The 23,204-nt window shown below is 42.0% G+C and overlaps 1 protein-coding gene across 2 annotated transcripts in view; it reads right to left on the bottom strand.

Moving 5' to 3' along the window:
• ACAP2 (ArfGAP with coiled-coil, ankyrin repeat and PH domains 2) overlaps positions 1–23,204 on the bottom strand; it is a 333,281-nt gene that overhangs the window by 153,409 nt on the left and 156,668 nt on the right. For both annotated transcript variants that reach the window (XM_069213160.1, XM_069213161.1), the window contains exon 8: positions 11,845–11,940. In XM_069213160.1, the coding sequence (XP_069069261.1) occupies positions 11,845–11,940 (96 nt within the window). The remainder of the gene's footprint in view (positions 1–11,844; positions 11,941–23,204) is intronic.

The raw sequence follows: 23,204 nt of genomic DNA, 5'->3' as shown, positions 1-23,204 counted from the left end.
AGGTTAAAGTGACTTTTTAACTTGATGTTGAAATAACACAAAAACTAATGCATAAAAAAAAGTTACCAATTACAGTTCACCCCAAACATGCCCTGCTTATGACCGCACATTTTACAAAACTCAGGACATGTTAAATGACATTGTAGTGAATCCTCGTTTGTTGTAATGGGATACAGGAGTTAGCTTAGCCTTTGGCTTGCAGACTCGTGCTCCCGTCACCTAGTGACTTTTACCCTACTTAGCTTGCTCTGTTTTAGCACATTTGTTTAATTATATCTTTTAAGACAGCTGCCTTGTTTTAGTTAAGACCAATGTTTTAGTTTCCTGTTATCAGTGCCACCATGCTAAGGCGTCAATATCAAGCGACAAAGATAAACAAACTGTAGGTGTTCACATTAGTTACTTTCCCTCTTCACGCTTTCAAGGGAATTGTTTATATCAATTACCGTCCCAAGCATGTCTTGTTATCTATTGTTTAGGAACAGACCTACATCAGGGGTCCAAGCAGATCTGTATAAATACTCCTCACTTAAACAGATATTAAGCAGATAGTCCGAGGGCTTCCGACCAGATGCCATCGCTGCTATCGATGCTGCACATTGCCTAGACACTAGCCCAGTCTTCGTGTTCCTACGGAACCTGAACTACACACCCCATTGCAAGGTAACAACGGTTGGGGGCTCTTCTCATGGACATGGCATTGGCAGATTAGGTTGAACACAGGACAAATTTCACATCTCATGTCATTACATTTTTCAAACAATTTGGTGTTTAAAGAGCAATGTGATGAGCAGCATCAGCAGACTGATATCATCAGTGATGCCAACAATTGCCATTTGAGATGTTATCAGTGAGGTGATCAGTGATGTTGTCAATGATGTTATAACATACGTGATATAATATGTGAGGTCATAAGCAGTGCATAGCAGGGGCACAAGTCATAGTTAGCTCAGTAAAACTATGCCTATGGAATGTCAATTCTGTTTTGGTTCTCAAACTTTAGGTTTTGTGTTATTACAATACCTAACTATAACAGCACTTTAGCCTTCATTATTTTCAGTGAATTACTAGAGTTTCTATTAACATAAGCTAAGATCTTATTACCATACCCAACTACAATGTCACTTTAACCCATTTAAAGAAGAAGTGGAAAAGCCTATTGGTCTGTTTTGGCAGCTGGTGAGAAGGTTACATTTCTTTTTGTTTAATACAAGCGGATGCTACAAAAAAAGTAAAAAGACAACATGTTTTTAAATGGAACACGAAGAATGCTTCCAAACAGGTAGGTGTACTCAGTCAGAATAGATAGAACAGCGACTCAGTATCTGACCACAGGTATCTTTGCTGCAGAAAGGGCCATCATTGATCAGTACTGACCAGTACGGGCCTTATAATATGAGTGGGTATTAACAGAGTGAGTATGTACTCTGTAGTGCTTCACTGAAGTGTGTAGAGTGGTTCACTGCATTGTACACTATGGACAAAATCTGCACCAAAGTATAGTTTTGCCATGTTTATGCCTAGAGAAGAGTATGGTAATCATTCTTATGGTAAATAAGGTACCAAATGCAGATCCGACATTAATTTCCACATAGCTACACTCCTTGTGGCACGTCACGATTCATCATTTGTATCTGACTCTGCTCTTAATTAGATTCAGGCCGTTTATTCACTCTGTGGGCCAAGTTAAGTTATCTGCTGTCCATCTGGAGGATCAAAGGTCCCCCCACACAATAGGCCCATTAGCCAGTAATTGGGCCTGCTCCAGGAAGAGGAGAGGGTGGGGGCAGAATCTGAATGTGATCATACGTTTTCACAAAGCACTTGCCTAGGAAGACTAAACCCCTCCGAAACAATGGAGGACAGCCAGATCTCTGGAGCCTTTCACAGAAAGGGCTGCCCCCTGAGGTTTGGAGAGAAGGAACCAGGCCGCAGTGACAAGAGTAAAGGAGGGCATAGGTCCTAAGAGAACGACTTTCAAAATACAACTTGACGGCAGCATCTTAGAAATTCTGAAAAAGCTGTGCAGAAAGGTTGGGGCAGAGGTGGGCCAATAATGTGGACATGAGTGCCTACCTTCTACAACATTCCACTCCCTCTTAAAAACTTCTGCACAAGGGAGAGGCGTTTTAGAACAGTCTGGGCCTGGTAGAAGAAATACAGGGGAATGCCCAACCAAAGGGTGGAAGAAACCTGACCCCCACAGCAAAGATGGGCTCAAGGACTTCTGATTTCAGCTGGCACCTAGGGACTGGAACTTGTCTCTTAAGGCCCTGTGACGCAGGCCCGCTACACTCTCCGGGGGGACAGGAGAGCGATGGACCTGCTCGTTTGCTGGAGGGTTCTCCTTGATTTTCTGTGGACTGGTGCTTTGAGGGAAGGGTAAACATAAAAATGAGCCAGGTACATTATCATTTGTTTAATTGCATCCTCTTGGGAATGCAGACGAGCCCTTTGTATTTGCAAACGGATAGACTGAAACCCATCCCCTTCTTAGGTACTACTTGGATTGAGTGTCCTTCACAATGCACTATTCTGGAATTTTTATGTAAAATTGGTTTGATTAGTGTTGATTCGATTTGATGGTGTTGTTACTTCAGAATCATTCATAAATATCTATGTGGAATTAAAAACTCCAAAATCTATTTCTATGTGTTTTATCACTCACTAGGCAACTTCTCACTAATGCAAAATTTAAAAATATTATTCAAGAGAAAAATGCTGAAATCCAAATAGCAACCCTCAAGAACTAAGGTCCTTGTCAAGATCTTTGAAAAAAATTAAAGCACACCATAAAGAACAGACGGTGAAGTCACAGTAAAGCATAATACAAAGAGAGAGAGTGCATGCTCCTAGTTACTGCCATCATGCTCTTCTGATAATAGTCAATAGAATGACTATGAATTTGTATCCTGTCTGTTTGAAGACAATGCACTATGTTATAACGTTTTACGGAGAAAAGAGGCTCAGGAGTCTATCTGACAGAACAGTGTGTATTCCCTATTAAGGATAATTATATCAAAAGGGAAACATGGTAGACTGTACTACAGCTCTACTTAGTTTCACCTAAGCAGTAATCTAAATAAGAGTGAATATTTCTATAAGGATGAAACCTTAGACTGCCGTTGGTAGTGGGTAGGCCTCAACATGCTACTGGGGCTAAAATATACTCTGCTTTAGTGTCTGGTTCGGAATTTTTCTTTTCAATAAAGCTTCAGGTGAGATATAACTCTGTTACTTTAGAGTTGCATCGAGTAGAGTGCTTTGGCATAGAGTGTTGCAGTGTATAGTGGTGTAGAGTGCAGGGGTGCAGAGTTCCGCGGTGTACAATGCAGCATGGTAGAATGCAGTGGAGCAGATTAGAATGTTGCATAGTAGTGTCCAGTGGCTTAGAGTGCAGTGAAGTAGAGTGCAGTGGTGCAGAATAGAGAAGAGTGCCACAGAGTACAGTGGCGTAGAGTGGTGCAGGGTAGATGGCACTGAGCAGAGCAGAGTATAGTGGTGTAGACTGGAGTGGCATAGACTGAAGTGGTGTAGAGTGTAGTGATGCAGAGTAGAGTGGTGCAGAGTTCAGTGGAGTAGTGTGCACTGGTATAGAATGCAGTTGTACAAAGCAGGGTGAGGTAGGGTTCAGTGGCATGGGGATGCAGTGTTGCAGAGTAGAGTGGTGCAGAGTGGCGTACAGTGCACTGGTGTAGAATGCAGTGGCGGAGAGTGGTGAAGAATAAAGTGGGGTACAGTGCAGTGGCATAAAGTAGTGCAGAATAGAGTGCAGTGGCGTACAGTGGACTGGTGTAGAGTGCAGTGGTGTAAAGTGTTGCAGAGTACACTGGCGCAGATTGCGGCGGCACAGAGGGCAGCGGCATAGAATTCAGCAGGTTATGATGCAGCTTCGTGGAATGCTGTGCCGTAGATTAGAGTGGTGCAGAGTGGAGTGCAGTGGTACAGAGTGGAGTGACATTGAGTGCAGTGGCGTAGAATACAGTGGTGTAGCCTGGGCTAGAGTGGTTTACAGTGGTGTAGAGTGGCCTAGAGTGGAGTGGCCCAGAGTAGAGTGGCATAGAGTGCACTGGCGTAGAATACAGTGGCGTAGTGGCATATAGTGGTGCAGAGTGGCATACAGTGGTGCAGATTAGAGTGGTGTAGAGCGTGTTCAGAGTAGAGTATAGTGGCGTGGAGTGGCAGGGTGCAGTGGCAAAGAGGGGAGGGCTGCAGTAAGCAGTGGCATAGAGTACAGTGTTGTAGAATGCAGTGGCGTAGAGTGCAGTGGTTTAGATTACAGCGGCATATAGTGCAGTGGTGTAGAGTGGCGTAGAGTGCAGTGGCATACATTAGACTGTTTCAGAGTAGTGGAGTGGTGCAGAGGAGTGAGTAGAGTGGAGTGGTGCAGGTGCAGTGGCATAAAGTAATGGCGTAAAGTGGTGTAGAGTGCAGTGGCATAGAGTGTAGTGATGTGGAGTAGAGTGGAGTTGCATACAGTGGAATGGCATAGAGTACAGGGGCGTAGAGTGTAGTGGTATATATTAGGGTGCATTTTCATAGAGTAGTGTTGCAGAGTGGTGTAGAGTGGAGTTGTACAGAGTAGAGTGGAGTAGCCAAGACTGGAGTGGTGCAGCAGCAAAGAGTGCAGTGGTGTAAAGTAGAGTGGCATAGAGTAGAGTGGTGCAGAGTAGAGTAGAAAGACGTAGAGCGAAATGGCAAAGAGTAGATTGGCGCAGAGTGGAGTAGAGTTCTGTGGTACAGAGTAGAGTGGTGCAGAGTATAGTGTCTGGGAACATGTAGTGATGCAGATTAGAATGGCATGGCATGGCATAGAGTGGAGAGGCGTAAAAGGGAGCAATGGTAGCACACTTCCACTACAGACATTTTCAAACTAAATGACCATTAAATTTGCACAGACATACAATTTTACTAATAAAAGTATACAGCACACAAATGATAATGTGTGGAAATGGCATCATCTAGTGTATTGATTTATTTTGATCATATTAAAATACTTGTTTCCAACTCACCTCAGAATTAACAAAAATATGCTTCATTTGTGCTTCGCTGATTCTGATATATACTGAAATACTTGCACAGTTCATTTAAATGTTGCTGTGTGCCAGAATACAATTATTTCCTATACCCCCAGTACCCAGCATAATTGTCACATAAATTCTCTCACTTTGAAATCAGAGAAAGAAAAGTAAATACCCAGCTCCCTTGGATGACAGAACCTTGCATATGACCATGGTCTTTGAATGCACATCAAATGTGACAAGATAATAACAAGATTTAAAGGCCTGTTAACTGAAAGTAGCACTTCAGAATACAAGGAGAGGTAGAGTGAAAAGTCTTTGCTCCTTGGGAGGAATGAACTGAACCTAGACAGTCCAAAACTACTAATGCCAGCAAATAGAAAGCCACAAAATGTGAGTAACAAACAACAAAGCCAATGGTAAGCAACATGCGGAATGCATCCCCATAGATGATCATAGGTGTCACATCTTTTTTAATGGAGCAAACAGAGTGAAACATGGTCAGTGTTATACTATTGATGTCCTAATGTCAAAGTAGACTTTATTTTGGTAGTAGTCACATTAAAATAACAGTACAAGCTATCCAGTCAGGCAACAGTGTTACAAGGGCTGATATTTGCAAAAGATTGCCATACAGGCCACATTAGTTATTTAGCTGCACCTCATTTTCTAGTGGCTTACCATTGCTTCTATGTTGTGTGGTTGGGTGTCCCCCACACCTCTGCCGTCAAATGATGATGAAGTCATCTCAATTTCAAAATAATGAACACCTTGATATAGAAAAGTTTCTCTTCCATTCAAGAATGCTCTTCCAACAATGAAGAAAATGGACCCACAACTCTGAGGGCCACCAGCACGCTAAAAGCAACCCTTTCCTTCAGCTCCGGGTGGGATGCAGCATGTGGTATTCATCGACACCATTGTTTTGGAGAAAAAGAGGAAATAACAGAAAAAGAGCCAGTGCAATTTGTAACGCTGAAAGCAGCGAATTTCAAAGCTACTAGGACTGAACGTCTCACTCAGGGTCTGACCTCTAGGTTATCAGAGATCACGGAACCACATCTTTATTAGCAATGACATCACAAGAGATGCTATAGCAACTGACAACCAAAGGTGGTTTGATTGTACTACGTATCTGACCTCACAAGCCACACAAGCTCTGGGTTGGTAGAAAAAAAAACAGAAGCTCCCGTAAGAGTCCTATGCCATTAGAGAAAAAGTAGCAGAATAAAACATATCTGAGAGAGGAAATATGAATCAGAAAAAGAAAGCCACTGAAAAAAATCTGAAAAATAGGAGAACTGTCCCTAATGTTTTATTAATTTTGGCACAAGCTTGAGGCATGAGCTGTAACGCGTACTCGCTGTCCGCGTCTTCTGCACACATGCCAACGCCGCTTTTTGAAACGCTATTATAATTATTAGTGAAATATAAGGATGAACCTACTATAACATCAAGTACACATTATTAGTTTTTGGATGCTGGATTTCAGATTTGGAGAATTCATTGTATAACAAGAAATATATACAACATTTGACCAATAACAGACAACAACTAATGGATTTTCTAGGATTGTTCTAATCATGAGCCCTGAAGAAGTCACTCGGGATATTAGAAAGAATTTCCCGTAACGAAACACGTGTTGGCTGAAATTGTATTGCCATGGATGGGTTACAAATTTTCACAGATTCTTGATGTTTTGTTATACTAGATTGGATAATTTAATTCAGCTAAGAATGTATTACTACAGATGGTTTTTCAATTGATGCAGATCCTTATTTCATGTTTAATGAGATTAGACAATTCAAACTTGCATTAAATTGTATGTCTCTCCCAAGACTACTTTTTTGATTGTATGTAATGTACTGTCTTTATGAGTGGAGTGCCGCACACATTATTAAAAAGTGGGAGTAACCATGCTAGAATTAGGCTACTTTCCTACATAGGGTCTATTATGGAGCCCTGCTATGAATCCGGCACAGTCCGCTGTTGTAGTGCACACTTATAGACAGGTGTTAAAACTGGCAACCAAAACTTTTGATTTGATTGATAAAGCACTTGTGGTAGCCATTTGGTTCAGGTGCCCCATCTAGTCTAGCACTTTGCAATATTTTATTTATCTGTTGAGCCAGGATAATGTTAAGGAACTCAGATAGTGTTGAGGACTTTGTTTTTACATTAGGGGTAGATGAAGATTTATTATATATAGCAGGGTTTTGTTGTCTTTTTTCCAGTTTGTAAATTTGACCACTAACGTACTATCATCCTCTAAATTCAACTGGTCAATCTCCGGCTTCAATGCTATGTCCACAAAAATATCTAGGTCTCCCTTTGGGTGGCCCAGATTTTTATTTTTGACAGCTGGACTGAAGAAGCCCACATACCCCGTTATTTCAAATTCTACGAGAGCCCATGTTTCTTGAAGACATTTTATTTGATTTCCTTCCTCTAACTGTAGGAGGTCTTTTTCCTGAGTTTTAGTTCACACACCATAGATATATTTCACGAGCAGATTGTTACAGTGTCATGCTCTAAGGGGACTTGTTGAACATTTATTACATTGCTCCTATTCAGCCATGTACTTTGCTTGCCATGTAGTGCCACAGTTAGCCATCCTAGGTTTACCTTTATTCGCCTTTTTTGGTCAACTATAGTAGATGAGTAGAATGGCTCTGATGTTATATCTGTCTTCCCATTTGCAGCTCTCAAATGGAATATGGCTGTTTGCCCCTATGATGCTGAAGAGCAGTTGAATTTGCTTTCTGTAAGTGCGAAAGACACTGGATATGCATAAATAAGGGGTAAACTTAGTTCAATTACCCACGCTGTCATAATATCTATTTCCTTCATTACAAGTGGAGCCATTAAGCTATTTTTCCATGTAACTTCCTGAATTTTTCCTCAGTTGGACCAGAAAACTATATCGCTGTAGACAATATTTGATAATGAGGGAACCACATGTAATAAATTCAGAATGTTCCCTCTATTCAATATCTCATTCAGACCTTTTGATTTGTATGTGGAAGTAAAGATTGTTTTACAGGAAGAATGACGGGTTTGGGCAGTGAAATCAATTTCTTCATACCCTACAGACCTTTGGATGAAGGCAACAGCAGGAACCACACTCTTCGGAGTTCTGGTGTTCCACAAGACACAACATGCAAACAGCGTGAGAGTCTGTGGGTGATATCTGCCTCCCACAGGACCCACAGGGCTTGAACCCAGAGGTCATGTAGAAAAAAGGGGCCCATTGTTCTCTTGATGAGAATTTGTAGAAATAGGGCAAAAACGGCCTGAGGAACCTGCTCCAGATCCACGTTGTAGTGTAGAAAAGAAGGAAATTATGTCAGCACTTCGGAGAGAGGATTATATTGACTCTGTCAACGTCACATCTGGTGGACGGAGTCGCAAAACGCCCTCTTACAACATACAAAGGTACTGATGGAAAGATTTTCCAGATCTAGTCTGGCGCCTCGGGGAGAATTAAGGTAAGGAATCTGTGGCTAGATGTCTCTGTCAGATCACATTGGCAAAGCCAATAGCTGTTGCGTAGGTAAGACCTATTGCCTTTGCCAATGCTCATTCTTATAGGAATAACTTCGTTTGTTTGCAAACTGTGACACTGTAAGTATTAAAGTTATTATGGAGCTGAAGGTGATAATACAACTACTGAAATCCACGCTCTTCTGAGACACTCGCACACAAAGGCAACTCACTGATCCTCTATATGGACCAAGGTTTTAAAAGCATTGAGATGTGATAAGGTTGTTTGTGGGAACCACTACAACTCACTGTTCCACTGTTCCACATGTATCCACTCATAGTTCTAAACGTGGGAGGATAACTTGCCTAGACATCCATCTCTGAAGCTTGTGCTCAATACAAGGTGGGTCCCAGATGCATAATAAATGGAGGCATGTCGGAAAATTGAATCCTGTAGACTTAACCAGACCTTAACTGCATTATAGTAGTGTCTTATTCCATAAGGTAGCAGTCTGTTTTTGAACTTTCCTTAAATACCTGTGCATAAAACCCTTTTACTCACCAATATAGTTTTCTTACAACAAATGTTTTTACCAGCGATTAATGGGCACATTGTAACAAACCCAGTAGCAATATCAGGAAGTTTTGTCTGGTGGTAACTGAAAACAATACAGTAACAAGACATTGCACCAAATATTTCCTATTACTCTCTCAATAATCACCAAATGTTATTTTAATATTTTTGAAGCAATGAAGGGTGCTCAAAGGATGCTACAAGCTATGCCCACCTCAAGTCCCACCAATATCCACAATCTTGCTAAAAGCTTTGAGATCCTCAGCCCTCCCTTAACATTCAAGGTCCTTCTTATCCGGTTCATAGTCCCACACCTAAGACAACTCAAGACTAAATGCTTCCAGGTCTCGAATGAGGCCTTACTGTACAGACCTTTCAATAGTTCGGGTGCAAGGGCACACACATAACAAGAGGGAACACTGAATAAGAAAATCCAACTTAATGTGACTGACAAACTACTTTTAACCACCTAGATGAGTACAGTTTCAGTGTTGTGATCAGAAAGTATGCCTGGTTAATGGAAAAAGGTGTAAAAATGGGAGGAAAACTGAGAGACAGGAAAAAAGCCTGGTAGTCTGGTCAAAGCTGAAGGAAACCTAAACAAGACAAATTTGAGGCGAGGGCATTTGGGAAAAATGTGATAGCAGTGCTGCCTCCTACCAGAAGAAAAGTTATATTAATTAAATGTACAGAAACAATTTATTTTTCTGTATTTTGGTACTATACTTATAAAACGTATGGACAATAAGCAGCAAAAATGTTGAAATGTCTGCACAGATTGCAAATGTTTTATCATATCATTCCATAAAATGTCTATATCTGGCCACCACTTCTCACTTCTCAGTTTAACATACTTACAGTTAAACAACAAAAATTGCACTTCCCTGATCAAAATCACCAACTACTAACAACTTTCAGAACACCAAACCACTAAAGAAAATTAGAGATTACTTTAGACACATAAGCATTTGGGGTCCGTTAATACAGATGTGAATGTTTTATCCAACGCACTTCAGTGGCACAATATAAATGCTGTCTACACCACTGCCTGTGATCCAGGTATTTTAGCTGCAATCGAAACAGAACAAAACAAGTTGTTTACGCTGAACAGCAAGCTTTTGGTCTCTCAATAACGCACCAAGGTACAGGACAAGTCGACAATCTATTCAGAGGAAGGGCTAGTCAACGCAGTGAACTAAAAACAGCTCATTGAGGCTAAGAGGTTCTGAATTATTAGAAATGAACCCCATCTCGAGATCAGACATCTGTCACTTAAATTGTAGCTAAAAGAAACAGGAGATATTTCCACAGAATGAGCCGCAGTAGGAGGACATCTGGATGATAGTGGCTTCCTCACAGCAAACCTCAGGACACTCTAGTCCTTCGGGATTAGATGACAACCTTAATCCATGAGGCCAGTGTAGCTTTGGCCAGATCAGTGATGGAGCATTAAACCAACCATGGCAAACCAGAGGGCGCTGAGATCCTTTGAGAATTGACTGCTCGCCACACAGCAAGCTAGTGCTAGGAAGCCAATAATGGCCAAGTGCCTACCAGCAAAGGGAAATGAAGCGTAAGAGTGTGTGGGCTACAACAGAGGTATACGAGGAAACAAGGGAAGCCGCTATTCAACAAAAGAGTTGGTTATACTGACTCACCGCTGTGAGCAGAAATAAGGGAAAGTAAACAGAGAAAAGGCACAACAGACACAGAAATTTGCATAATAGACCTAAGGCATTCATCAGTAATCACATTCAACTGTGATTATGTATCTAGAATGCAAAAGATAGCTTAAACCAGAAGAGGGAGAACACAGAACCATAGCAAGTATACAGCAAATAACAAAGAGGAAAGAAATCCAAAGCTATGTGAAAGAAACAAAGTGAGATTCAATATCTTGATCACTCAGACAAGAGTAACTGAACAGACAAGACACTACGAGTAGCAAGGGGTTTAAAAGTTATCCTCTCCATTGGAAGTACTGCCTAGTTTGCAGAAGTGAGAGAGTATCATCAGGCATTGGAGGAATTGAGAGAAATCTTTGCTGAAACAGAAGTGAAACTATAACTGGCTACCAGACAAACTACACAAACCATGGGTGGGAAGTAATACATATCAAGCAAAGCGAAAAAGGATACTAAGGTGCTGAACTCAGACAGTAGAATTAATGATCATGATAATGATGGAGAATGTGCTAAAGCTGACCCCAAAGTAGAGGAAAGAAAACCAGAGCCTTGATGACAGAGAGGCCAAAATAAAAGCAACAAGAGTAAAATGCAAGAGAAGCAACAAGCCACTAGACTTACCCTGCCCAGCCATGAACGAATGTGACTAAAAACACCACATTAATCAGCAGGATTAAAAAAGCAAAATACTAAGTGGGAATACGTATTACAACCCACAGCTCACTTCAGCCCATCTACTAACCAATCTGTCTAAGCTTCCTTATCTATCTATACCCCATTTGTTCACCAGCCTTTTCAGTCCTTCGTCTGCACTCCCTATTGAAACTGGGAATGGGATTTTACCCATCTCCCCTACCCCCAAATAAGAGGTGAGAGAATATCTAAGATACCACGGTTGAAACCAAAACAAGAAGACACAAACTGAATTCTTATGAACAGTATCAGTTGTTAATTACTTCCATATTACATGACAATTGAGGCACATTTACTATGAGAAAGAAGAGCATCCAATCACTGGCAAAAGAACAGAGAATGCACAAATGAAATACTGAACACAAAAGAATATGTTTCAAATAATTACCTGTGAACCAAGCTCTTTCATGTGTGGTTCAAGTTCACTGAAGAGATCATAGCCCTGGTGGAAGAAGGCTAGATGTGCGTACATGAAGGATAACATCTACAATACAAAATATGGATAGCTATTATAAAAACTTAGATATGATTGTTAAGCAAGCATAGTTCTTTCACATATGTGAAACAGATATGAAGAACACTTAAAAAGCAATAATCATTCTTAGTTGTTTGTAAATACTGTTAGTGAACTGAGAAAAGCAATCAGAGATGAAAGCTACAAATCACAAATAGTGATGGGTAGAAACCATTAAACGCGGCTTAGGTTGGTTAAAAGGAATACATTTCTACCAGCACTCACTCATGAATCAGGTACTTACCGACCATCACATGTTTACCCAACTTGGAGACATTAATCCAAAGTGAAAAATCAACATGGACTGCAGTCCTATAATTTAAAAACTCTTGCACAGTAACAGATAGCATCTGTTGACAACAAGAATGTTAAGTCATCAATTGGTTCTTGTGACAACAACATGAGAGGTACGACTATATAAGCTCGAATATACCCCAAGTAATCGTCTTAGAATCTGATCTTAGCCTAGATGCCGAATTCTTGCTTGTATGATCAAAAACTTCAATCCACCTATAAATGTTCACTCATTTTAACTTGGGCAAATTAGCTGTGTGGCGTACTGGAAGGGCAAGCACACTAGCGTGGAGAGAAGCAAATAAATAGAGTCTGACAGGATGCTGTACATCTTCTATGGCCTCCTATTACTGAGTAAAAATGTCTGTGGGAAGGGGGCACCAGAGTGCCTGGCGCTAAGATGGCTGCACACCTGGGAGGCTCCTTGTCCCAGCAGCATAATTCGCACCAATCCTGGCAGCAGAGTCTTTAAACAGAGCCATTCAGTCCTCCCTACATGATCCTTATACTGGTCTGTGCATAATGCAGCTCTGTTAGAAATTGGGTTTCTGGTTGGAATAGGTTTGCACCCTTTCCAAGCAGGAACCACAATCCTAGTCAGATACGCACCATGAATTAACTTTTGCTCACCTTCTGTTAGCTTGGCACAGAGCAGTCAGGCCTAACTTAAGAGGCAACGTGTAAAGTATTTGTGGAACACTTCAAACAATAACACAGTGAACAAAGTCAAAAGTTCAGGCGGACCACGATGGCGCACGGGCCAGATACTGGGACCTCGCAAGGCCCGCTGAACAAAAGTACCTTGATCAAAACAGAGAGATGCGGAATGCTGCCAAGCGATGCGGCAGTGTCCATACCACTGCTGAGGTGATGCATCAATTTTCTCCACGCAATGACGATGCATCGGTTCAGAGGATGAAGTGCCTGTTCTGAGATGCGCCGGTTCTGAAGCTGATGTGCCAGGTTTCCGCTTGCAGTTGAGGGTATGCGTCAATCATCTCCCTGCAGTGGTGCGATGCAGTGGTTCCGATGCAGCAGTACCGAGTGCAATGAGCCGTGTCCAATCCTCGCTACGATGAGGATGCACTGGTTCCGAACCACACAAAGGCAAAGATGCACCAGTTCCGATGAAGATGCATTGGTTTTGCCAGATGCACCATTTTATACCCACTTCCAAGGGCCTAGGACTAGACTGGCACCACTTGGAAGGGCACAACTTGCAGCAAGCAAACTCGAGGTGCTGGAAGTGATGATGGGTCGAAGTCCTTTAGGTCCCTGAGACTTCAGAAGAACAGGAGGCAAGATAGCAAGCACTTGGAGATACTTAGGTTCTGGGATGTAGAGATGCAGGTCCAGTCCTTCTCACTCCCAGGCAAGAGGGCAGCAGGCCAACACAACAAAGCAGTTCAGCAAAGCGGCACTCCCTCAAGCAGCACAGCAGTGATTCTTCCTGGTAAAATTACTCAGTTTCAGAAGTGTTCGGAGTTTGTGCTGTCAGGGGTCTAGTACTTATACCCAGTTGGGCCTTTGAAGTTTGGGGGGAGACTTCAAAGATATGCCTTTGAAGTGCACAAGTCCCTTTCTTTCCTGACCTGGCTCCAGACTCACTACAGGGGAGTATGCAACCCTTTACAGGACAGGACAGGACACAACCATTTCAGTTGTAAGTTTTAGGTACTCTCTCACATCATTCCCAGGATGGCTCATCAGTCACACCTACTCTTCCTTTGTTTGCAGCTGTCTAGAGTGATTGCACAAGAGCCCAACTATCACCCACCCAAATGAATATTCAGAGACACCAGATCGTAAAAAGTAAGAACATGCCAACTTTGTAAAACTGCCATTTTCAGAAGTACAATTTAAAATCAGACTCTCTCATAAGTAGGGATTCCAGAGACACCAAATGTTGGGGTCCCATCTCCATGTGCACTTTACGAGAGACTTGCATTCAAATTAGATAAGCCTATTGTGGACAGGCCAATGTTTTGTTTTTTTCTTACAAATTTCTTAATTAACATTTCAAATGACCAACCGCAATGGACATTTTGCGACAAGAGCACTGCTAAGTATACAGGCCCAACATTCCTACTCAAAACGTTCTAGGATACCCTCTTCATGCCCTGATTATGTGGCCTCCAGTGTGACACTCTGTTTCACCCCATCAGACAGGTTGCAGCAATCATCAAAACAACTGTTGTGTTGCAGTTCTGTTCTGTCCATTCCTAATAGTATCAGAGGAAATAGGCATCACAAAACTGGGCGACTCTATAGCCTAAATTGTTAACAATGCTACATACAGTGAATAATATGTCCACTATAAGCACCCCCCCCCCAATCACATCCCCACCAGCTTCCAATTACTTAGCAGGTCAAAATATATATACATACGATAGTAGGAACTGTCTAGTGTTCTTTCGCATCTCTTACACCATGGGAAGTCTCTGGGTATTGTTTGTCCCTCATCCTCTCCTCTCTTGACCTCCCGGTTTTCTGCTATGCAATTATTCAATCATCTCGGTCTGGTCCCTCTCTGCTGACTCCACTAATGCGGAGTCATAGTACTTCAGGATAACAAGTCGCCCCCTCTCACTCTCTTGTCCCTACAGAACCCCCAAATATGTGCCTCCTCGGTGCCAGCCCATTCCAGCATGTCTCTTCTCCAGTCTGACTCTGCCGGGGATTTAGCACTCAGCCAACCCATTGAAACGTGCATTTGGCCACTATAAAGCCCTAACCACAAAGTGCCTACTCATTTTCCTCTTCAGGTTATCTGGAAGCAGTACCCAGTCGCACTGCTTAATCATGTGCTGGACCTCCCAACCTGTTCCATGTTTAATGAATTGCAATATAGCTTTCCAGTAGACTGTCTGGGCAGTGCCATACTGTATCTATAAAGTCTGCTACTGGCGCACTGCACCTGGAGCAGCTCCGAGATCTGTCTTGATAGATGGTGGTAAGCCTTTTAAAGGAGAGATACGCCATGTACTATACAGTATTGGGTCATCTTAAAGCTCTCACAAAGTGATACGGAGCGCACACCTGTATGCACTTTTTTGCCAGACCTTGGGTGTAGGGGCTCTTTGCACACCCGCTGCCAAGGTTCTCTATTTTTAGTGGAGCCAGTTGCACGTCTGCTCGTCATGCCCCATGTATGTGTGTTAAAAACTTGTGAAAATTGGGAGCATAGTTACTAATGTCTTTGTGGATTCAGGGGCTTCCAGAAAGGAAGGCCATAACTGTCTCGCCATCGCCGCTATCTTGGCATATTGAAGGAACTGCCCCCTTGCCCAGCCCATAACGTCTCTATCGCGACCTGCAGTGTTATAAAGCGGCCTGACGGATATAGGTCTGAGAGCATGATGCAGCCCCCTGCTTGCAATCTGTCAATCGCCCTTGTTTGAGCTATTTGTTCAAAGGGACGTACGATACAAAGGTCTCAATATGGTGCATATGGTGCACGCCCAATCACTCTCGAGACCACTCTCTCCCAGAGATGGCTCATAAGACGTCTCAGGTGTGGAAATGTATTGAGTATATCCCTCCCCCTCAACAGTAGGGCCTCAAGTTAGTGTCCATCAGGCATACCGTCCAGCAGTTCCTCTCTCCAGTTAGACTGAAGGTCAAGGGGGCTAATGGGTACCCCCAGCGTGGCCCCTCTGTAACAAGATCTCCGCCAACATGTAACACCCAGTGCGCACCCTTGATGTTGGGCCACTAGAAGGCAGCTTAACCCACTGGATAAAATTTGGACCTAGACCTATCTTGTCCAAGACCGGCCAGATATAATCCCATTGTACTTGGTCAAAAGCTTGTTATATATCTAAAAAGGCAAGTGCATAGGGAACATTTTCCAGTTCAGGTGCATGTAAGACATGTGACAACCGGTGCAGAATTTATAATGAAGTCTGATGGGGTATGAATCTTGACTTGTCCGTGTGGACCAAGTGGGGGAGATAGGGCAGCAGTCTGGCCGCCAAAATATGCCTAATGAGTTTCAGATCCACATTTAGCATAGAAATCAGACGGTACAAGCCCACCGCAAGCTGTCCTTTGCAGTTTTTGGTATTAAGACTATACGTGCTTCCTTCATCAAGTTCCGGAGGTACCCCCTTCTCTAATGCCTTTGTGTAGACTGGTAACAATCTGTGTACAAGAGTCCACGAGAAGGCCTTATAAAATTCTGCTGGGAACCCGCCTTCCACAAGGTATTTGGCTGTTTTCAAAGCATCCATCAGTCCCAGCAATTCCTGCTGGGTCAACTGCACCCCTAGGTGGTCACGATCCTCCATAGGGAGGCACAGCAACAGCAGTCCCGCCAGATACTCTGTAAGAAGGTGCACTTTGTTTGCGACTCCTGGTTCGTTACATATGTTAATTAAATGGCCTGCAAAAATTTCATTTATCACTTGATGGGTATGAACCATACATACCTGCCCATCTCTGAGTGCGTAAATTGGCTATGTCACAATTTTAGACCTAATCAGGCACCGCAAGAGGCCGTCTGCCTTGTTGCCCTCCATATACCACCTCCTTCACCCAGTAAGCTGAATATATTTCACCAGGCGGCCCCAAAGTTTCAAGACCCTATGTCATTGTCTGTCCCAATCGTGCAGTCCCAGTGCCAACTCGAGCTCCTCCAGGGCAGTCTCCAGATTTGTCAAATTGTCTTCTAGTGTGCAGTGTATACCTACCAGAGAGGCCATGCGTACCCCATGGATCACCACTTTCATGGCATCCCATTTTGTCGCCCTGTTATCCGTACTGTCCCAGTTATGTTCAAAATAGTTGATTGGTGCCTCTGAGCGCATATCCTGAAACACCTGATCGATCAAAGCATCCGGATAAAGTCTCCATAAGGGTACCCTCGACACTCCTCTTTCGAGGGACTATGTGAGCAGCAGGGGCGAGTGATTCGATATGTAGTAGGCCAGATAGTGCACATCAACCACCCTATGTACAGCTTCTAAGTGGATTAAGAAATAGTCAAGCCGGCTATGTGTATTCGCTGCCGGGGTAAAACATGAAAATGCTTACATGTGTGGGTGTCGCCCAATATCAGTAAGTCCCAAACCCGGCAGTGTTTGTAACAATGCCGATGTCATGCGGGGGTTCATGTCCTGTCTCTGTGGCGATCTAGCCACCTCTATCTAGAACACAATTAAAGTCACCTGCCATAACTACCTTATGAGCAGGGATACCTGTGCCGATGTTAACAGTGTACCAAAGAAGACACCATTGTCTATAATGGGACCATATACATTTATAAAACATTACTCATGTGCATCCAGCGTGCCCTCCAAAATAACATACCTTCGGTAACCATCAGAGAAAATTAAGAACATTGTCTTTAACTTTGACCATGGTGCCTCAGATCAATATAGTAGTAAGTAAGTGTGATCTCCAGCTTAGAAAACTAATTCTGTCATTGTTGTCCAAAAAACACTGAGCAGTAGTAATAAGAGTCTCTATTCACTCCTGCTTAGACTACTGCAATGCACCATATTCTGTACTTCCTCAGCTCTCCTGCAACAGCATCTAAGCACTCAGAAACAGAAAAGAAACAATGTGTCCCCAGGTTACAGAGCATAACACTGGTTGCCAGTGGCAGACAGCATCTGCTTTAAAATGTCTTGCCTCTTCTTTAAAAGTTCCACCAACAGATGCTTTGTTATTGATAACTAGGCATCATTTTGGGTGCCCCACCCTTTTCTGTGAAGGCCCCCATAGTTTGCAATTCTGTGCTCAATTTTACACAAGAATTTAAACACCTACATACTAAGCCCTAAATCAGGTCCGACAATATATGGTTGCATTTAGCAAATGCACCAAGCAGTGATAACAAGCAAGATGTAAACCCCAGGGTATGGATGTTAAATTAGTCAGAGTATTACAATGATAAACAAGTGAATATACTAAAAATGACTTAAAAGTTGTAACCATCTCTGCTACAGAACTGGCAGATCCAAAGTACCCAAGGGAAAAAGGCAACAAAAGAGAAAGGACAACCAGTACACATGCTCATCCATTAATTAAGATACAATTAATGACCCTAAAAAGCCCAAAACCAAGGAACATGATTATCTGCAGAACTTTTTAACCAAGTTAAACGGGGGAACAGGAAATATCTTGTAAATTCCTATGTCCAGCCTGAGCATTCTACAGCATCAATGGAAAAACTACTAGTAACGATTCATTGTGACGAGAGCTCTTTTTTGCTATATGAATCCGTGACGCATAAAACATAGTTTGGGAATGTTTCAATCTTTAGTAGGATTAGTGTTAGGAGTCAAGAATAAGAAGCACTAAGAACTAGACAAATACCAGTGTGCCAATCTTCAAGAATGTGAGGCAGTGAACCAAGTCAACATACAGTTTTTAGATTCTTGATTGTATTTGAATATGTGATTTCGCGCGGCTTTCAGTGCAGATGCACAGCTAATACAAATATAGAAAAAGATTACCTGACACAGGTTTTTAATAACTTATTGACTAATTCTTAATAGTTTAGGGCTCATAGATGCACACCACTTAGAGTAGTGATGAGCACAGATTAGGGGTAGTTTTGGTAGGTTTCATCACCCAGAACTATTCAGGCAGGGACAGAAGAAGCTAGGATTAAGGCAAGAGTAGATACCAAAATAGGTTATATATTCATTCTGTCTCTGTTGCTTTGCTCCATTTTTCATTAAGAGTGAACCAATGAAGATCGATACAGGTGGTTTGTTAATTAATGTAGCAGTGTAAACGGTCTGGTGCTCCTGTGAAGTTTTCTCTATTTTCCTTTTAGTTTTCTGTAACATCTGAGCAGTTATGATGGATGTGTTACTGCAATGCCCTAGACTGCCACGCCTCAATTTTTTAAAATAATTTTTTAATGTGGCTTCAGCAACTGCACTTTTGTAATAAAATCTTGGCTTCGTCCAGTTTATCTTACAAATAATCAGTGCTTGAGTACTATGGTAATCACTTTTGCTGTTCAGTTGCCAGGAGCTATTTTTCAATGGTTTGTTTCATGTTCTTTTTCACCTCTGTTTCCGTCTTACAATTTATCTCTAAGAAGTTTAGAAACGTTTGCAAAAACGATACGTTGCATAGCATACAGTTTTATCTTTAGCTTTGGATACAATTATAATTTCTGGTATTCTACTCCGGATTTCCTTAGATCAAAACAACTCTTCTTTTCTGCCCAGTAAAAGGGTAGGACGAATTGATAAAATACATTCAGCAGATTCTGAAACAAGATTAAAGAAATGACAGTAAATTGACTGCAGGAAGTTTCCTCCAGGCACTCGTAATATTCAAAAACCCAAGTCAGAGAGGATGGGGCAACCTGCATGTCACAGATTCATATTCCAACTAGACTGCTCTGGCTTTAATCACTGTGATGCTTATAGCCTGATTACTAGGTTAATAGTAGGTTTCTGACAAACTTTGTAGAATGCACTGAGATACTGTGCTCTGAAAAAATACTTTTTTATTTAATAAAAAAAAAAAAAAAAAACATTAAAACGTAACCTTGTTGCATTTTAACAAATGACTCTGCTTCTCTTTTTGAGTTGTTCTATACTGAATCTCAGTGTGATACGCCAGTCTTTTCAGAAAACACCACTCTGTGTGCTATGATGTCAGAAACGTCCGAACATAGCTTAAGAAGTGGACATCCAGTCTGACTCTTGAACCAGCTGCGTGGCTGTTGTAGCACCTAAAATCAGGGTCACTCGAATTATGGCACCCGGTGGTCCCAACGTTTTCCGTGTAAGTAATGGATTTGCCGCACTCGTCGCCCTGCATTATTTGCAAATTAACAAAATATACATATCTAGCAGGAACTGATCAAATGTTACTGAAAACAGTGAAATGTGGTGCCTCACAACGGAGGAGACTTTGTGAAGGTTAAATGGTCAACTTTCAAATAATGTGTGGTCAGGTGTATAATCTGTACTAGAAATGTGAATCTTCTACCCAATACAGTATTATTGTGAATCAAAATGAGAAACAGGGGAGTATTTATAAAGCGCAACAATTACCCAAATAGTGTGTCATGGCGCTAGGTAGGGAGGGGAGTTTTTTTTTTGGGTGGGTGGGAGGGGGTATATGGGTGGATGCATCATACTGGAATAGCCAGGTTTTCAACACTTTATACAATTTGATGTGGTTAGGTTCAGCACATGGATGTGAGGGAACAGCGTTGCAAGGTTTTATCTCCTGAATTTGGAGTAAATCACCTCTGTGCCTAGTTTATAAAAGGCTCTAAGAAGTATAACTATGGTCTTAAACATCACTTGCTTATTCACTGGAAGCCAATGCAAACCTCTAACCGGCCTATGTGATCAAGCTGCTATGCAGCAGGCCTATCACAACTCTAACCACCCTGTTCACTATGTGTTGCCGGTGGATCACAGATTTTGAAAGTAAGCCCAAGTATGGTGCATTCCAATAGTCCAAGCGAGAGAGATTAGTAGACAGGACCATTATACTGCATGCACGAGCCTGACACAGAAATGAGACAGCACTGATTTGTTTTTCCAGGGTAGTCTCCTTGTCAATAAATATACCCAAACATTTAGCAAAGTGCACAAAGGTAGGAGGAGTTCCCAGTTCTGAGGACCAAAACTTTAGTATATGTTTGATACACATTGGACTCAAGGTAAAAAGTTCAGTTTTATACCCATTTAACTTTAGGGCATGGGTAAGCATCTAGGGGCCACCGACACAACGCAGGCCTGCGAGATGGCTGCTCACCAGGTTCATCATCATAGTGACTATAAAGCGTCATCGGCGTTTGCCTTTAAGGAAAGGCCAAAACTCTGAATCAACTTGGCGAAAGGGGAGATGTAGATGTTAACTAATGTGAGCCTCAGGGTCGAGGCCTGATAGGCCCCACAATGAACCATCCCGCTTTCCAACAATAAGTATGATGGATTGACTGTTTGGGTCCCAGAAAACAAAAAGAAAATAAACCACATTAAGACCTTCCTTTGAATACCTGGTGGACGCAGTCGCTTTATCAAGAAAGTATGGGAGATTGGGTCAAATACCAAGCAAGAGATCTAACAGCACCAGCAGGGTACTGCAGCCCTTATGTCCTAAGCCACACTGTAACATTTAATTAGCCTTTTTGTGTCACATACTCTAGTTACCCGTGCCACATAATTGGGTCCTCCACTGCTGAAAAAAAAAACAGAGTCCCTGTGTATAATCCATACTTTAGTGACTGACGCATTACAATGATCAGTTCTAGACAGAGGCAACTGGTATTCACAAAATGACTTGGCAATGTGAACAACTCCACAACAATGATTATAATAGGCAATGACGTAACTGCAACTGTTTCTTATGGGGTAGTGGTGAAATTACTTACAGGTTAATCTTCAAGAAACAAAATTTCATTTAAAAAACGCCACTTTAAGTCTGTTTCTGAGTGCTTTTTATATTAATCTCTTCAAGTAAAAATATCTTCAAATATGTCAACAACTGGTTTACTCTGGAAGCAATGAACTAAGTAGATAAAGGAGCTGTAGATGTAAGGGAAGAACATTTGGGATACTGGCAACTAAAGATTGGAGATGAAGTCTCTGCTTAACGGTGTTCCTGTTCCCGAGCCATTGACCTTGCATAACTATCATAACACGTGGCTGTGAAGGGTAAATAGAGTTTGTCATAAATGCATCAACAGATTAACCGGAAGAAGACCAATGAACCAAAATACAACACAGGCTTGAGGAAGCTAAGACTGAGTCAGGTATACTGGATCCCGGACCAGTTTAGTCAACAGCAACTGCAGCACTTCTAGAGATCATTTGAAAGCAAGCTTAAACAATCTGCTTTAATTTTCAGGCACTTCTGTAAGCACACATGGTTTGCTTCTGTCCTCAGTCAGGAGTCAATGGGGCTCTCTACTCCAGTGATCTGCCTCCATGTTTCAAGCATTATGAAGGTCACCCCTAAGGTAGGCCCAAGGCAGCCCCATGGGCAGGGTGCAGTGTATTTAAAAGGTAGGACATGTACTAGTGTGTTTTACATATCCTGATAGTGAAATACTGCTAAATTCGTTTTTCACTATTGCAAGGCCTAACTCTTCCAAAGGGTAACTTGGAGATTGCCTTGAAATATCGTTTAAGTGCAGTTTCCCATTGGGAGCAGATACAGATCTGGAATTTGGGGTCTCTGAACTCACAATTTAAAAATAAATCTTTTGGCAAAGTTGTTTTAAGATTGAAAGCTTGAAAATACCACTTTTAGAAAGTGGGCATTTTCTTGCTTAACCATTCCGTGCCTCTGCCTTGCTGCTGAATACACGTCTGGGTTAGACTGGCAGTTGGACTGTTTGTGGAATCACTCTTGACTAGAGGTCTTCAAACTTTTTTGTAATCAGAGCTACTTATGCTCATTTAAATCACCCTGAGCTACTATTATTAGCATTGTAACAGTGACTGCAACAGTCAAGATTACATTAGTGGCCACCCCACCCAAGATTACCAGCTGTAAGCAACTCAGCGTGTCTGGGAGGGTTACCGGTTCTAATGTCGAAAAACCTGTCAGTCTGAAATGCCTCTACTTTGGTAATGCATAACAACCACAGCTGAAATGCCATTGGCACCAATGTAATATAATAAGCCAAGAGCACCTAACTACTTCAAAATTCATAACTCAACTATCAGCTTTAAATATATTTTGCAATTTCAACCATTTCTGTTCAAATATCAACATACGTTCTGTAAATACTCATTTTCATCTTGTATACACGCTTTTCAATTTTAGTATACATACATGATTTCATCCAATCTAAAGCTTCTAATTTAATAAGTTGGGCTGCACACAGGAGAGCTACTCACAGGTAGATGGAGAGCTACCAGTAGCTCATGAGCTACTTGTTGGCGAAGCCTGCTCTAGACTGTCACACATAGGAAGCTGAGGTATGTCCTGCATATCCCGAAGGG

This window comes from Pleurodeles waltl, chromosome 11, assembly GCF_031143425.1.
Source record: "Pleurodeles waltl isolate 20211129_DDA chromosome 11, aPleWal1.hap1.20221129, whole genome shotgun sequence".
NCBI classification, from domain to species: domain Eukaryota; kingdom Metazoa; phylum Chordata; class Amphibia; order Caudata; family Salamandridae; genus Pleurodeles; species Pleurodeles waltl.
The sequence above is the reverse complement of the archived record's forward strand: the minus strand, read 5'-3'. Positions and strand labels throughout refer to the sequence as shown.